This window comes from Haemaphysalis longicornis, unplaced genomic scaffold (assembly GCF_048455015.1).
Source record: "Haemaphysalis longicornis isolate Haplotype H1 unplaced genomic scaffold, Haemaphysalis longicornis Haplotype H1 scaffold_3, whole genome shotgun sequence".
Classification (NCBI taxonomy): Eukaryota; Metazoa; Arthropoda; class Arachnida; order Ixodida; family Ixodidae; genus Haemaphysalis; species Haemaphysalis longicornis.
In genome coordinates this window covers 48,276,241-48,293,650 of record NW_027526335.1, presented here as the reverse complement: position 1 = coordinate 48,293,650, position 17,410 = coordinate 48,276,241, and the positions used below count along the sequence as shown (strand labels likewise).

At 46.8% G+C, this 17,410-nt stretch overlaps 1 protein-coding gene across 1 annotated transcript in view; it reads right to left on the bottom strand.

The window, feature by feature from the left end:
* Positions 1–7,743: 7,743 nt before the first annotated feature.
* The window catches only part of LOC144174425 (cytochrome P450 3A41-like), a 34,864-nt gene continuing 25,197 nt past the window's right edge, over positions 7,744–17,410 (bottom strand). The window contains exons 13-14 of the mRNA XM_077703136.1: positions 10,797–10,959; positions 7,744–8,255 (exon numbers count right to left, since the gene is read on the bottom strand). Of these exons, the coding sequence (XP_077559262.1) occupies positions 8,178–8,255; positions 10,797–10,959 (241 nt within the window). The 3' untranslated portion in view covers positions 7,744–8,177. The remainder of the gene's footprint in view (positions 8,256–10,796; positions 10,960–17,410) is intronic.

Here is a 17,410-nt window from a genome sequence, read left to right as displayed (position 1 = left end):
GGGCGAACGCATGGGCTGCTTGATTGCTGCGGAGTAACAAATGGGTGAGCCGTCCAAATTGATGTCTTTTGGGGGGCTTCTGGGCTAGAACCTGCATTGCTTTTTTTGGAAACTTCTCCCGCTAGTACGCACAAGCGGCTTGGGAGTCTGCGATGGTACTGGCTTGAGTCTGCACAATGGCTAATGTGATCGCTGTCTCTCCCACTTGGAGGGTGGTGCACTGCGTTAGACTTGTGCTTGTGCAGAGGGCAGTGGGGAGGCTTGTTGGTGTGAGGAGCTTGTTTTTATGATGTCACGAGGTGATACATTGGTAAAGGTGCGCCACTTTCGGGAAAATTTGTATTACAGTCAAACCTGGTTATATCGAATTCGCAAAAAAAAAACAAAAAACGCCCATCAGTTTGATATAGCAGATAATTCGATATAAGCAAGCTAAGTTGACAGCTGCTATCCCAAAATGGTGATAACACTGGCCAGTTTCTTCATTGTTAAGTTTTCCTGAGGCACTGCCAATAATGCTAACAACAATTTTATCACAAACTTCAAATAATGACCAAATTACATCTCGGGGACTTTGTGCAATTGCAGCCACTGACCTAAGCTATGTATACCACTAAGAAACATTAGGCTTATGTGGTGGGGCCTTTGGTTTTGTTCAATCATATCACAAGGATGTTAACGTGAACTTGAAACACTGATCACATTTTTAGTGCTGGCCTCTACTGCATCACTGCTGCCAAGATTGCGCCACTGTAGCGTGATAATTTAATTTTTCAATATTTCTTGCATTTATTCAGTTCAAAAAACCCGTTTTGGATAGAATGAAGCTGAGTGAGTTTCCGAAACCTCATTCTTTCATATTGAAGTTCCTTTCTGTCCTCTCTGCCCCTTCCATTAATCGAAGACATTAATAGTTTTTTTCTGCCTTTCTTATTTGCCAGTCCTTGTGCAGTCGAGAATTCGAAATATAAATTCAATAGAAAACAAGGTCTTAAAACAACGTTTATTAATTTTCAAGTAAACTCCGTGAAACTTGTCAATCTTCCTGATTTTGTTTCCAGTGATTTCAAATGTGCCATGATTTTTTTCAGTTAGTCAATTACTTCTCGAGATAATTAGCCATTTTTGGTGGAATAATAAACAGCCATGTCGGTCATAACACTGTGATCTTTAAATTTTCCAATACTTTGAACCCTGGTGAGTGCAATAGAAGAATCGGTATTTTGGTGCACAGCTTGGAGCTAATTATACAGCTCATTAAACTTTGGTGGCACCAGTGGCAAGGAACCATTTCAAATGCCCATTTCAAACACCACAGTTTAATGAGCTGTAAAATGAGTTCCAAGCGGTGCATCAAGAAACCTATTCTCTTATTGCACTCACCAGAGTTGATACAAAGATTGGCACAAAGGAAAATACAAAGTGACCAACACTGTTTTGTCTATTGTTCCAGCAAAAATGGCTGATTATTGCTAATTGTCTTGGGAATTAACTGACCAACTGAAAAGCTAATGGCGTATTTGAATGAGTAGGAAAAAGACAGGAAGTCTGACAAGTTTCACAAAGTTTACTTGAAAATTAAAAGAAATTGTTTTAAGACTTTACTTAAGACAAGTTTAACACTTGTTGAAGTTTTTTTTAAGACCTTAAGGGGGGGCTGCTCACCGGGAAATCGTTATATTAACATTGCTCTTTAAAAAAAACTTCAATTTTTAAGTAAAGTGTTAAACTTGTGAGTCTTGCTGTGTTTTCCCCACTGATCTCAAATGTGGCATTATTTTTTCATTAGGTCAATTAGTTCCCGAGATAATTACAGATAGCCATTTTTGGAGGAAGAATAGACAAAATAGTGTTAGTCATAGCAGTGTAATCTTTACATTATCCGATACTATATATGAACTAGTTTAATACCATTTTTTGAGTGCCCATTTCAAACTCCATTTTATTGAGCTTGTAAAATTAGTTCCAAGCAGTGCACCAGAAAACTGATTCTCTAATTGCACTCACCAGGGTTCATAGTATTGGAAAATACAAAGGTTGCAGTTTTTATGACCAACACTGTTTTGCCTATTGTTCTACCTGAAATGGCTGGTTATTGCTAATTATCTTAACTGACCAACTGATAAAATACTGGCATTTGAAATCACAGGAGACAAGTTTCACAAAGTTTACTTGAAAATTACAAGAAATTGTTGCAAGACCAGTGTTCCCCCTTAAAGCAGTTGTGGGCAGTAAAATGACACCAAACTTAAGAGAGCGAGCTTTGTACAAGGGTCGCTTTTGAGCGGGATGGGCGCATCTGCATCAGTGTAGGAGTACTTTTTATAGTGAACTCATCGCATGGCTGGTATGCTTGGCAGTGACAGCTAGCTCAGGTGTTGGTCTGCCGGCAAAGTCATGCCTGCAGTCGACACTACCAGCTTTCTTAGGCCTGAATAGCTCTAGCAAAAATGGGTGATTGCATAAAAGGGCCTTGGTAGTAGCTACTGGAATCCACCGATGGGAATCCTTTGATGTGCAAGGCCACCATAGCTGGAATTGCTTTGTCCTCAAGACGTTCGGTTTTTTGTCTGCAACCAGGACTATGGTCGTACAGGTAAGCAGTGAAGTGACCACTCCAAGAAATGGCGAGCGCTTCTTTTCCCAGCTCCGGCTAGTTAACCTCTACGGTTGTGAAAGTTCCCCATGTCAATTCCAGCAGCTCTGAATCATTTTCAAACCCTGGTGACAGCAGCGCGCCTCCCCTGCTGTTGCATTGCAACTAAGCACCTTCAATAGGTCAGAATGAACATGCGTGTTAGCTTGCAAAATGACTTGTTTACTTCTAACAGTGCCAGAGAGATCATGCTTCCATTTCCCTTCAGCAGTTTTAAGAATCCGAACTTCTCGCAAAGATCAGCATAGGCAGCCTTTCGCACTCGCAGAGCCTAGACAGTCAAGTCCAGGCGAAAAAAACAATTGGAGGACCATTTGGACCTGTCGAAAACACAACTGGTTCAAATGGAACCATTTGAAAATGCAAATGGTTCCATTTGCCCCAATTGTGTATTCGGCAGGTGCAATTGGGCCACCAATTGTTTTTTTCGCCTGGGCTACATTATTGGTCTCTGCAAGAAACTTTTTTTCTACCACGCAGCGTACTACTGCTTTTCCCATCCGGGTATTTACTCAAAGCGATACGTTTGCCCTCATCCTGATAACACTGACTAGAACTCGGCGTGCATGCTCTCGCCTCGAAGGTATCAAAAAGAGGTCACAACGAATCAACAAAGCCTTCCAGAGAGCTCAGAAGATCTACAGCAGTTGAAATGTTTAGGCCTGGTTTCTGAAGTGCTACGCTCGTTTTGTCAAAATGTTCCCAAGATTTCACACCAGAAAATCGCCATGAATGTCGTCTCCAGTTTTGCCATTTTCTTAAGGAGCGAGCATGCTTCATTCCTATTGTCACTGTTTTCTTCCTTGTTCTTCGCGATTTTTCATAATAGCCTTGCATGATTCAGCATGTCTTGACCACCTGGTTTGAGAAAGACTTTTCAGTACGAGGTGTTCCCCAGTGGAATCCATGCTGTCCAGAAGACATTTCCACTGCTTGGGGCCGCGGATCTGTCAGCCCGCTCTGGTTCAAACCCATACGCGCTCGCGCCGCGGGCTCGAGCTCGAGCTAGGGTCACCACGAGCTTTGAGCTCGTCACCACGGGAGGTACTGCAAACATATTTGGGCCCGTAAAGGCCGCGGATCTGTCAGCCCCGCTCTGCAAACAAACCCCTGCGCGCTCGCGCCGTGGCTCGGGCTCGGGCCCGGCTTCCTTCTTTTTTTTTCTCGCTTCGTCCCTAGGGGAGGTACTGCAAACGTATGGGGCCCGTAAAGGCAGTCCGTAAAGCGGAGCGCAGTCTTGGTCTGGCAACCATGGTAGCCCCGCGGAAAAATGGCGGGAAATTCTGCGGGTACGCCAGCCGAAATGCTACCCCGCCCCCCTACAACCAACACCAGGCCCCGAAATATCCATCGATGGCCAACCAGCCCCTAAAGTACCCACACTACTCATCCTCGGAGTGCAATATCACCACGATGGAACGGGGGCAGCATTCCTCCCACGCCTGCAGAAAACGGTGGCTCAACTCACGCACCAATACAACGGGTATGCTCTCGCCGCCACGGCCTCAAAGAGGCAGACACGTGTCGCATACTTCAAGCCATGCTCACAAGCCGCATTACTTACGGAGCACCTTATCTGGCATTGAAACGACAAGAATCAGCAAAGATTGACATCCTCATACGCAAAGCATACAAGTCAGCGCTAGGCCTACTGGCCTACACATCCACAGATCTTCTCCTCCAGCTTGGGCTCCACAATACCCTGTCGGAACTGATTGAAGCCCACACTACCAGCCAGCTTCAATGACTTCAAATCATGGACAACACCTCCTGAAACGCCTGGGCCACCCTACAGCTCCCACCCCCGAAACCTTCTGCAGCCTTTCTACACCAGCCCGAGATGCTATTCATGTTCTTCCACTACCCAAACATATGCGCCCCGTCTACAACGTAGGTCGCCGACAACATCGCGCACGCCTACTCCTCAAGAAGTACGGCGCCGTCCCCGATACCTACTACACTGACGCAGCCCCATACCGCACATACCCGGCCCATGCCAAAGCAGTAATCCACTCAAGCAACACCACCACAGCCTCTGCCACAATACCGACCACATCCATCGATACCGCAGAGGAGGCTGCAATCGCTTCGGCCATCATCAACGCAGCTTCATCGGACATCACAGTGCTGACCGACTCCCAGTCCGCTTGCCGCCGCTACGCCACGGGACGCATCACTCGCATCAGCTCCAACATTCTAGCACGCCGATCATCGCTCCCAACGACCCGTATAGTGTGGAACCCTGGCGCCCTGGCCACACATCTCTTCCTGGGAACGAGGTTGCACACGCCACCGCCCACGAACTCACTTACCGGGCATTCCCAGAAAAGACCAACGACGTACCGGCCAACGAAGACCTAACCCTCCACCCCCTGTCCCCAACGTTCTCCGACATCTTAGTCCACTACCGGAATTCCCGACGACTCTATCCCCCCCCCCCCCCCCCCCCCCCCACACCCCTATCTCACAACCACCGACGCCCGCATATGGCGCCACCTATAAACACAGACGTACCACAATCACACTCGCCTTCACTATGTATCCCCCACCCTCTACCCGCTCAACTGTCCACACTGCAACTCTCCCAACACCACCACCCACCTAGTTTGGACATGTCCGTCCGATCCCCCCCTCCCCCCTCCTCTCTCCCCCTCTCCTGAGCATTGGGAGCGCGCGCTGCGCCGCAGCCAGCTCGAGGAACAGGAAGCCCTGATTCTCCGGGCGAAGACTGCAGCCACAGCCCGCGGCCTACCGGAATAGGATGGCCACCCAGTGCTCTACTTTTTAACCCAACTCGCCTCCCCTCTTTTGTTAATAAACGTTTTCAACAACAACAACAACAACAACGTTCAAGATGCCTAACTTGTATCAACTCATTCAAATGTCGATCCTTTTACGGAAATGGTGAACCGTGTAACGCCCTGCATATACAGTAATGCAGATTTCGGGGACGTTCAACATTTACTTGTAACAATAGTGTAAATGGAAATAATTGATCCAACAGAATTGTGAAAAACCAAGAAATTGAAAAAATTACAAAAAATAGCGGCAATGCAAACCGTGTCGCCGTTTATTCACACAAAAATGCAAATTTGGCGGAAGTAACATCTGCAATCGTAATGACAGCGTGGACGGAGATAATTCGTCGGTCAGATTTTAGAAAAACTAAAAAAAATGCGCTATAAAGAACGCACACCAAGACAAGCGACATGAGCATGCTACGCATCAGTGAACAATTATCTGAAGTTGTACAGATTTTTCTACAATTACGTCATGTTTAGAATTCCTCACAATTTATCTCATATGATGTGTTAGTACAACTGCAGATAGTGCGCAAAAGTCATATGCTAAACAAAATTTATTAGAGGGCACTACTAGTAAAAATGAAGATAGAAAAATAGCTGACCGTAAAGCAGCATTGGATGGGAACAATGCCTGTCGTCGTAAATCGTTAAAATAAAGGCCGTGTTACATGCATTTTAAACGTATATTAGCACCGGTCTAGATACATTGATGTTGCAGTAACGCCGCATGCATAACTTTGTCTCTCGCGTCAGCGAATAATGACGAAACAGCCACTTTCCTGCTGCTGTTTAGTGCCCTTATCCGCAGGCTAGCCTTTCTAGGTGCTGCCAGCCTGATTACTGTCCGCCAGGCAGCGCCGCTTCACGAAAATTATAAAAATTGCTTTACAGGGTTCGTCGAACCTTCTAAAACTGGCGGTCCTGGGCCTTCATCAGCGGCGGAGCGCGCGAGCGCGCGCCCCCGCACTAGCCTGGCCGCTGCCATGCCCGGGCGCGTAATTTTTCCGCTGATCCGCGGTGTGGCGAGCGCCGGCGGACGTGTTTCAGGCATCCCTATCTGCTCAATTGTAAAGCGGCTGCCGCGAGTAATGACGGGCCAAGTTATACTGGTGGCGTTGGTTGGAGCTCAGTCTCTTCTAGAAACATCCAATCACATAGAAAGCATTGCCTATCGTGCCAGAATAACCTCACTGAGTGTGGAGCGCGTTACGCTCTTTCCTTTTTAAACAAGATAGCCGGGCGCGGTCTGACGCAGTCGAGGATCAGTGGATGTGTTTTTGTTTTCTGCTTAAGGACAGATAAATGCCTGGCTAAGCATTGGTAATAAAGCAATGATAAATGAAATTCGAGGACACCTCCTCACTGCTGAAATGCCGATGATGCGGAAGAATTAGGGTTGATTAGTGGAACATATATACGACGTGTTGTGTGTGGCTACACTTCACTCCTGCTGTTGATATAGACGATTAAGAGTTAATCACCGTATCACCGCAAGGATGAGATGTACAGAAAAAATTGGAGCGTGGGGGACGACGCGGTGGATAAATTTTCGCGGACAGTTTCTGAACTTCGCGTTGCAACAGGCGCCACTCAAATAAAGAACAGTTATTAATGAGTGGAAAAGAGCATTTCCAACAGCAAGAATAACTCATCCATAAATAACAAGTTCAAAGTCTAACTGTGTCTACGAGTTACTAATGCTTCTTATGTTTCTGTGTTTACACATTAGGCGAAACGGACGCAAATTTTTTTACGTGAATGATGCGTTCGCTTACATCAGTAACAAAGTGCTGGCGAAAAACGAGGCCTGAGTTTCATAGCTATGCCTAGTAAGATAAGCAGATCGAGCTGAAAAATGGTCTTTGACTGGCGATGTACTATCGGCGTCAAACGAAACGCGAATGCGAAACATGAACCTAAACACACTAATAGCGCGATTTCTTTACATGCATGCCAAAATGACGCGCGGCTTAGTTACAAAAACACAGTTGGGAAAAGTGGATATCCAACCATACCAATGGCAAACCATTATATGAACTCTACGAACATGTAGTATTTTTGAATTTTCCACGTTCTGCTTCATATTTTCGTGTTCGCGTTTCATTTGACGCCGATAGTACTTTCGTTAATAATGATGTGACCAGCGGTGGAAGCAGGGCATAATGTGTTACGCCGGACACCTGACATTTTGTGCTGCTTGTTTTTTTTTTTTTTTTTTCACAGTTCTCGTGGGACTGTTTTGCATATTACGAAAAATAAACGCGTGCGTAGCAGTGGTACATCCATAGGCAATGGGAGAGGTTGGACCCTCTACGTCATCTCCGCCTGCCGCGTATTTAGCATAATGTTAGCGGGAAATACTACGTGCGTGTCATTAAACCTACAGGCATGATGTGCTCCTGCGCATCCACAATGTGATATGAAGAAAGAGCGTACACCTAAGTTCCATAGAATTTTATTACACAGCCCAAGAATGTAATCTTACAACTCCTCTATCAAATGGCACGGGCCATGCGATTCTATTTACAATGATATTAAAACGAGAAACTATGAACACAGTATGAAAGCAGTTTTGTGCACAATTCAAGAAGAGTTGTGGATATGCAGGCAGGTCTTGACGGGTTATCCAGATTTATTTTACATCACTTCGATATGCAACATTCTTTATTTACACTTGTTTACTAGAGACAAAAATGTTTAAGCTTGGGTAGTTTTCTTCACAGTCGGTGAAGTACAATCCACGGGCCTCTCCCTGGTTTCGACACAAAACTATGTGAACCCATCTTCATTTCACCCTGAAAAGACCACGCACAGGACACATTACGCACGATGCGAGGCAGTGAGTTCTCGGTTTTTCACGTGTGCAGAAACAACTCGAAGAGACACCTCCAAGTACGACATGTAGTGTTTCAACCAAAGAGGCGATCTGCCGCGGTCCATGTAGGCGGAAAGTAGTCCCTACCGACCACATAAGCGGTAGTTCTGGAGTAAAAGGCAGTGCCGATTGTTCTACAGCGCCGCAAAACATCAACTCTCGCAGCCGTAGGAAGGCGCGCGCGCAACTAGTCGCACGGATAATGCTTGCGTGTAAATGTAACTACAGGCAGCTTTGAGTTACAGTGTAGCCCGGTTATAACGAAGTAAGCGGGAATCTGAAATTTCTTCGCTATAACCGCTTTTTCGCTATATCTGGACTATTATAAGACCGCTATAATTGGGACGGGAAATCAAGATCACTTCGTTATAACCGCTATATCGCTGTAAGTGGGTTCGTTATAAATGGGCTACACTGTAGTTCCTTATAGGCGATAACAAAGTATTTTGACCGAAGAGCGGGAATTTGTTCTCCTAATGTATTTCCAAGAAATGGTGTTGATGAGCATGGGCGATGGAGGAATGCTTCGTGGACGTGTCGAAATGGCACGCCGTGTATTAGAGGCACACACTGTGCTTGTTTTCTGTTGTAAAGTTGGGATAGGAGGAGGTGTGAAGCGTGCGGCGTTTCGATTTTCTTTTGTTTTTATGATTTTTTGTTTATCTTGTCCTGTATCATCTACATAAATGTGTGTTTTATTGCTTCCTTTCTTACACACCGAGCTGCAGTTCTAGCGCGTGTTTCGTCCCATCTTTGACTTTGACCCGTGAAATGTGGGCTACTGCGATAAATTGGGTATTATACCTTCCATTTGCATATATTTTCATCTTCAAGAAGTATAATCTGCAGTAATTAAAAAGTGCGCTTCATAATGCAGTAATGTTTCAGAAGGAATGCACCGATCTTTGAACTGTTCATGCTAGAGGAAGAACTGCTTGTATAATGCAAAACCAGCTAGTACACGCCGTACTAATATGTACTAGCCTCAGAACAGTATAATTATGGCACGTTCGCTTGTTTTTACTGCAAAGCGTCTATAATTATCGCTCGCCAAACAGAAACGAGCAGCAGAGGGAGACCAGGGCGAAAGTTGAGGTTAATGCTGCATCTCCATTCTTTGAGAGGGCTTGAGACCGGAGGGAGTTAGTAGCTCCTTGCGTATTTCGAAAACCTACATTTGGGCTCTGCTATATTAGGGGCCTCTTTGAACAGGAGCAAAATTGACAATATTTTCCGTAAAAGAACATACTTTTAATGCAATGTCCAGGCTGCATTGGCTACATTATTTATAGAAAGTAGTGGGATGTGACGCATAGTCACAACCGGCTATGTGCATTTGGCGAAAGGGAAAAAGGCGGAAGGGCGAAGCGTTTGCTAATCGAAACATTTCTACCTACCGAGGGATGTTGCTAGCACGGCGGCATCAATAACTACTTCCCAAACAGAGCTGCAGCCTTTCCGCGCATAGCGACTGCGGCCTACTTACTAGTTTCAGCCCGTTCAAGAGCAATCAAGCCTCATGACGACATAAAAGGGCCAAAGAAATGGCTTGCAGTTTGTAGTATATAAACTTTTTTCCCTCCGGAAATAAGCTAGAGCCAATCGTTTCTGACACACCGAACACAAAACGTATTTTGAACTACGCGCATAAAAGAGACGAGCCCTGTTTTCTGAATTTGTCAGATGTGTTTTATCTACACTTTGAGTCACAGATCGAACTAACCTATGTTAACTCACACCAGTAAGACCAGTCTGGAGAGTGGGTCATGTCTGACACCTTCCTTCACTGAGCGCTCACGTTCACCTTGCGTCCTTGTTCACATCTCAAAAAATAGCTCGGCTGTATCACAGCTACAATTCGAAGGAGCAGTTCTTAAATTACAGCAACCCTTGCTGCCGAAGGACAGATTTTTAAAAACTAACTTTGCAGCCGCCTTTAAGGAAGGCTTATGCTGCTCAGGACATGAGGACAGAATTAGAGTATTTTACCCATCTACTCATGCTGGGGCTCTTTAGGGCTCGCAAGATTTTGGAGCTTCTTCTGTAAAAACATAGCCAGGTTGACCAAACCGACGTTCTTTAACGGTTTTTGTGAGCATCTCAAGCCACAGCTTTAACACCTCACGTTTCTACGGTTCGCGAGTCAATATTGCTCTCAAAAAGAACCAGCCTTGAAGATCATAGTGCACGGTCACACGCTATAAGATCTAATGTAGGTGCAAAACAGTCGTATGCTACAAAGTCAACAATTTCTGCGAAATTTCACTACCGGAACTTTGCACTCACTAAGCGTTCACTTGAGAAAGGCGTGCCAAGATATCCTGGTGGAGCGTGTTTTAACTGCAGAGAGTCCTTGCTGCCACCAGGTCGGCCGTGTGTTTACCTTGGTTGATCCGTTATACATGGACACTGTGACTAAAACTAAAGTTCTACTAGATCCATTATCGCAATTTTCACTCACCATTTGGGACGGTCCCAGCTCCAGACGGTATTTCTGAACCAACCTGGCGATAGTGTATTTAAGCATCAGCATACCAAACCTCATACCGACACAGTTTCGAGGCCCAATGCCAAACGGCGCATGGGCAAGCCTCTTTAGCGAAGCTTCATTTTCTGGAGCAAACCTGTAAAGAATAATAAAAAAACGCACAAATGTAACAAATTATAAAAACCAGGTGGAAACAGTTTCTACTTCTGGAGTAGCTCGCAATGCGCCGAAAAGAAACAACAGTTGATGTAACAATCTCTCCACCTTTTCCTAAGGCATATCATACGCACTCAAATAAAGCAAGTCGATATTTATAAATTAAATTTCTGCTGAGAAACAGTAAGAGAGATAGAAAATTATAACCCCTTTTTTTCGGAAACACAAGAGAACACGCAGGTTTACCTCAGTGACAACGAAAGCAACCAAAATAAAACGTGATGTCCGCCAAACGAAAACTAGGACATTTAAGTCAAAATCCTAAGGCACTGACGTAAATGAAAGCGCAAAACTATTGACCGCTCAAAAACTAATTTCGTCATCTCGCTGAGACTAACCCGAACGCGAATATCGGCACAGTCGAGCTCGCATATAAGGGTCCCACTTAAAACGAACTTTCGCTTATAGCGAACAAAACTCGCGTGACCGTCAAAATATACGTTATTCCAATGGCATAAAATACCACGTACAACGAACGCCTTTGAGCCCTGCCGATCGGTTACAGCGTGCGGCCACCGCCGCGATGTGGGTTGAAATGACGGCCTCTGCCCAGCTCTGCCGGCGCAAGTCGCTTTCCAGAATTTCCTCGCAGGCAAACCGGGCGAACGGAGAAGTTATTTCAAGCTATGCGACATCGTGACGTCTATAACGCGGATGAAACTGCGTTTTTTTACCAGATGTTGCTGGTTTAAACGCACGCCATGAAAGGCAACACATGGGCTGCCGGGAATCATAGCAAAGTGCGCGTCACAGCACTTCTGTGCACTAACATGGATGGCAGCGACGGGCGCGTGCCCTGCGTCCCCGGAAAATCGAAGAAGCCGCGTTGCTTTAGGAGCTATGTGCCCGTGCGCTACAGACACAACGCTAAGGGGTGGAGGGGTGGATGTCACGCGATTTATTTGCCGAGTGGCTGAGCGAGTTTGACTGTAACATGCAGAGGCAAGGCAGGCGCGGGGCCGTGATTTCGGGTGAGACGATTTCGTTTGTGCCGATGAAGATGCTGACACTGCGGAACCATGCACGGACGAGGGTGTCGTTAATGAATTGCGGGGCAAGAGCGATGCGGAGGAATCGGACGCGGATGACGACGAAACTTCTGAGCCTGCGCCAAGTGCACCTGTTAAAAATATTAGAAGAGGAAGAGGTGGCTATTCGCAGCTGCCCTCAACTATCACCATCATTGAAAAGTCCCATCCGCCATTAAAACGAATCACCCACGTCCCGCGGTCCCCGCCTCGGTTCCTCAGCAAAATGGTGCCGTGACCAGGATGGGAAGATCTACACAGTTGGAGAACAAAGTGTGCGGACCGCCATCAACGATGACGCGAGTGACACGGCTGCGATGGGACTGAACGGTGACCGCTAACCACGGGCCGCAGGCGGACATAACTACCCACGGATCAATTGAGGGCTCACAAGACAACTAACGACCAGGTGCCCTCACCAACGCTACCGAACGGACTCCTGCGGGGACCAACGAAATCAACGGCTTCGGTTTCTCGCCTACCATGACTCTTCTCGGCGACCTACAGATATTAACGACGCCGAGCATCGACATGGAGGCCCTGTCCGAACGAAGAAACCTAATCCGGAACGACGCCACCACACTGATCAACAACATAAAATCACAGATGAATGCCGAGGCGCCATCAATCGGTAAGCTAATTTTCCTCAAGAAGAGCCTGATGGAAAAATATGAAATACTAAAGAAACTGGACAGTGAAATTGAACAGCTCGTCGAACTGGATGATTTAGAAAAAGAATATGAAGCCGCCTATGAATTCGAAGATCTTATCCTATTGACGAAATTTAGAATGGAGCGATTGTTCCCGGAATTGGAAAAGTATTGTACCGATGACTTTGTTACAACAGCCTTGAAAAAGCAGGATTGTATCGTAAGCGTCAACGAATCGACTTTGGAGAACAGTCACCTTCTGAACGATAACAGAAATTTGACGACGCCTCTGAAAGAACCTCATCATAAGCCAGAAATCAGTGAAAAAGCTGTTTCCTTCAAGCAAGGGATTAGTTCCTGGAATAGCCAAGTGGAGGCACCTGTTGGCGTTGTTCGCTCAGACGACGGCGACCACAAAGATAAAATGGCTAGCTTACCGACCACAAAAATGACGAATAATCGGATCAATGAGAACGCTGAGCAGGAGCCGGCCGAGCCGTCTGGTGTGCAAAGTTTTAGCGACAAGACAACAAGGTCAATGCCCAAGAAGCGGCCTAATGAAGGACCACACAAACCACAGGTTGCAGAAGCACTGCAGAGCTATCGAAACTACAGAAGGAACTCTGGCTCACCCATGGAGACGCCTGATAGATGCCTTCACAGCAGCACGGCTTCAGAAAGAATTTCGTTTACCATGGTAGAGCGTAAGAAAGACCTGAATACCCCTATGTCCAAACGAAAGCCGCGAAAACGGCCAAACTGGAAGGGCCTACGATGTGAACGCGCAACTTCCCCAAACATGGTTTCATCAAAGCACGTTACCAAATACCGACTGATCGGTACAACGAGAAAGAAAAGAGCAGCCTCACGAAGGAGCATCGTTCTACGCATGGAAAGAGCCAGGCAGCGCTTGAATTCCTCGACACGACAAACGATCCGACGCGCATGCCACACGAAGCGTGCACGAACACTGCCAGGTCATCCAGGACAGACCACGGTAAAGACAAGCCGCGTGCGCTGGTCCAACTCGTGGAAACATAGGTGGAAGCAGAAGAATGAACTATCAATGTGCAGCTTACACGGAGATGACGTCGGTTCTGATTACAACGGACTGTTTAGTGAACTAGGGCAATAGGTTTTTGGGGTTGGCTCCAAAAGTTAACTCTTAATTTTTAGTGAACCTTCCTCCACTTATCGGCCGGCCGGGAGGATGTTAAAAATATTAGAAGAGGAAGAGGTGGCTATTCGCAGCTGCCCTCAACTATCACCATCATTGAAAAGTCCCATCCGCCATTAAAACGAATCACCCACGTCCCGCGGTCCCCGCCTCGGTTCCTCAGCAGCACCTATTGCAATGGGCTACATACGGAACCTTAAACAACTTATTTACGCCAAGGGCCTCGGTGAAGAGCCCGCGGCTACTCTAAAAGTGGAGACCAGCCTCATCAAGTCTGCACTGCAGAAACAGACAGCCATCGCGGACATCTTTGCGAAAAATAAATTGTGTTTGACTTCTGGTTTTTTACTGGGGTGCATTTACTACGAACTTCTGGATATACGGAACGGAGGCCGCGTGACGCTCAAGTTCGTTATAAGCGGGCTCGACTGTATACCTTATTGTAGGTCATAGCCGTCCGGTAAATCCTCCGCCAACCGTGGGGGCAAGGAACCATCTTTACAGATTCGAAGTCAGCCCTCCAAAGCGTACATTGCAACGACTGTTTCAGCATTCACGAACACTCTTCTCGTGAAATAGCATACTTGCACCACCTAGCCAAAGACACTGGGCACCTAGTGGCATTTTAATGGCTCCCAGGTACCTGTGGTTTTCCAAAGAACGAGAAGTCAGAAGAAGCAGCTCGCAGGGGCCTTCAAATGCCCAATGTGAGGAAGGTCTTCTTCACCAAGCAAGATGTATTAGCTATGACGAAGACACGCGTTTTAATGGAGCAGAATCGTCTCAGGTCTCTTCCAGAGCACCATTCTGCTTTCTTGCACTATAGACCCCGAGTTCAAAATTAAGCTGCCAGAGCGACTTCCACGCCGACTCGAAACCTTATACCACCGATTACGCCTCAATGCAACGCTTACAAAAACATACCTGTTTCGACTTCGTGCGACCTCGAAGTCGAAACAGTGATAACTGCGGATCGCCGCAAACTGCGAAACACGTACTGTTAGAGTGCCCCGCGAATATGTTCGCAAGGTGCCGTTTGGTGCGGAAGATCCAGAACCTACGCCCAGGACCAGTCAGCTTAAAGGTACTCCTCAGTCCATGGCCCTCCACTTGAGCCCAACGAATAGCAGTAGTGGCATTATTCAAATATCTGGACGACATCACCGTCAATGAAATGATTTAAAATACCACTTTTATCATGGTGTTCATTGAACTGTTTACACAAACGTTATGATACCTGTGTTTTCTTTAATTCTCTTCGCCGATTTCTCCTGCCGTGTTACCTCTAGGGCATGTATATCTTCCCCCACCCATTCCCCCACCAAGTAGCATGCCCGGTGTTGAGATTCTGGCAAACCAATCAGCTTTCTTCTCTAATAAAGAGCTCTCCCTCGCCCCCCCCTCTCTCTCTCTCTCTCTCTCTCTCTCTCTCTCTCTCTCTCTCTCTCTCTCTCTCTCTCTCTCTCCCTCTCTCTGTCTCTCTCTTCTACGGGAAGTTTACTTTCTTCAAGAGCTGCGCGGTCTTGCGTAGAGCGAGCTTTGCGCCGCCTCGGCATTTTTCGCTAGAAGATGAACTGCCCGACGAAAGCGGGCGACGGCATCTGTGATACGGCGTGACGCGACCGACGACGCTAATTAGCACCCACTGTGACATCATATATTCCGACACTTGTGCACGCGCGTACCGCGTCACCTGCGAACGGCGAGCGAGAACTGCGCCCGATAAGGGGGAATCCCTGGGAGGGTTTCAATTTATAATTCAATCTTAAGCTACAACAGGGGCGTTGCGAAAACTTCATTAAGGCCAATCCCTCCCACGAGTAGGTAGGTACCTGTAACACTTGAAGGGCAAATTTACCATCATCGTCACCGTCGTCAATAGTGCACGTGCATAAAGCTGGCTTTGCTCCTGGGAGTTTCGGCGTACGCCACCAGCGACAGCGAAGGTCTTCACACACAAATTTTGCTCGAAAATCATACATTTTCTTCAGTCACGAAAAAAAAAAAAATATTTCGGATGTCATAAACGTCAAGCAGGTAGTGCCGTCGTTAATACACATGGTGCGCAATACCTATTGTAAACGTTTCCGCGATGTTCTTAGGTGTAAACAATCAGCATAGAATAACAGCATCCGTGGAACTCTAGGCCCTAGCACAAATACTGTGACAAGCACTTCATGGTCGGCACGTACGGTTCAGTTCTACACGTACAGGCCCCGTACTGGGTTGCATCAGGGCCTCCTTGAGTTTTCTGCTTGCGATTATCAGAAGCATTTACGTCCATCAACACCTGCACGCACCTCCACGAAGCAAACCACGCACCGCTTACCCATGCCGTGCCATATAGTGAACTGCCCGACAAATGCGAGCGACCGCTTCTTTTAATGCATAAACACCTTTACGGTGAGTTACAATGGGGACCCTACAAACGTAGGCCACAATGATTTGAATAAACCTTTACTAGCTAAACCGCAAAACGGCGTAATGATACAGATAAGCAAAGTTGAAAGCTGGTCACAGTAAAGTGCACGGTAACCAGCGAGCGCGGATACGCGTATGCAAAGGGTAAAAACCCGGCTGCAGCTTTTAATCAATCGCATGCTCACAGCTAGCCGTGATCGTTTGCGCGTTTTCTGTGTTCGCATTGGTAGAACATTTCAAACTCTCGCCGCATAATGGCGCCTATACTGAGTAGCATTGTGGGAAGACGTGGATCCAGCTGTTAAGAGGCAAACACATGGAAGCTTTGCTCGCGTCTGCATGCGGCCGTCGGCGTCTCCTCCTGGTGGCGACGCGAAAAACGCCGGAGAGCACAATGTACTCCACCAACATCTGCCACATTGTTTTTAGTTAAAAACCACCTAATTGGTCAATGTGGCTCTTTATTTTTGTAGATTTTGGTCTCTTCCACGTTCATTTCACGTCGCCGCTAGGAGACGCCGCCTTGGACATGGTAAAACGCGCACTATACGGGTACTGAAGAAGAGCCAGTGACACGGGACGAGCGCTAGTCACTGTCTCTTCTTCTGTCCCCACTAGTGCGCTTTTTACCATGTCGAAGTCGTATCACCAACTAGCTTAAATTTCAGCGTTAAATAGACACCGGCGGCCGCCAGACGCGAGCAAAACGCTTCATGTGGTTGCCGCTTTGGGGGCAAAACACTTTAGGGGCTCGGGCTGTCGGCTTTTTATGTCGTCGTCGTCGTTCGTCGTCGTATTCGCATGGGGTCACGGCACTAAAACACCGGAACACTCTTTTTCTAACGCCTCGCGCTAGAACGTTTTATCTCCGTGGGCAAAAATGCGTATAAGAGAACACACCGGGACACTCGCTTTTCGCTCGCGCTTTCTTGCTTGCTTCTATTTCGCTCCGTACTCGCATTATGTTTAAAATTATGGAGTTCTCCGTTTCGAATTTCACTTCTGCTCCATCGTCATAATTGGGATGTCGTGTATATCAGCGCGCACTATGTGGCAAGAGAGAGACTTACAATCTTTGAATACATTAATGCTTCT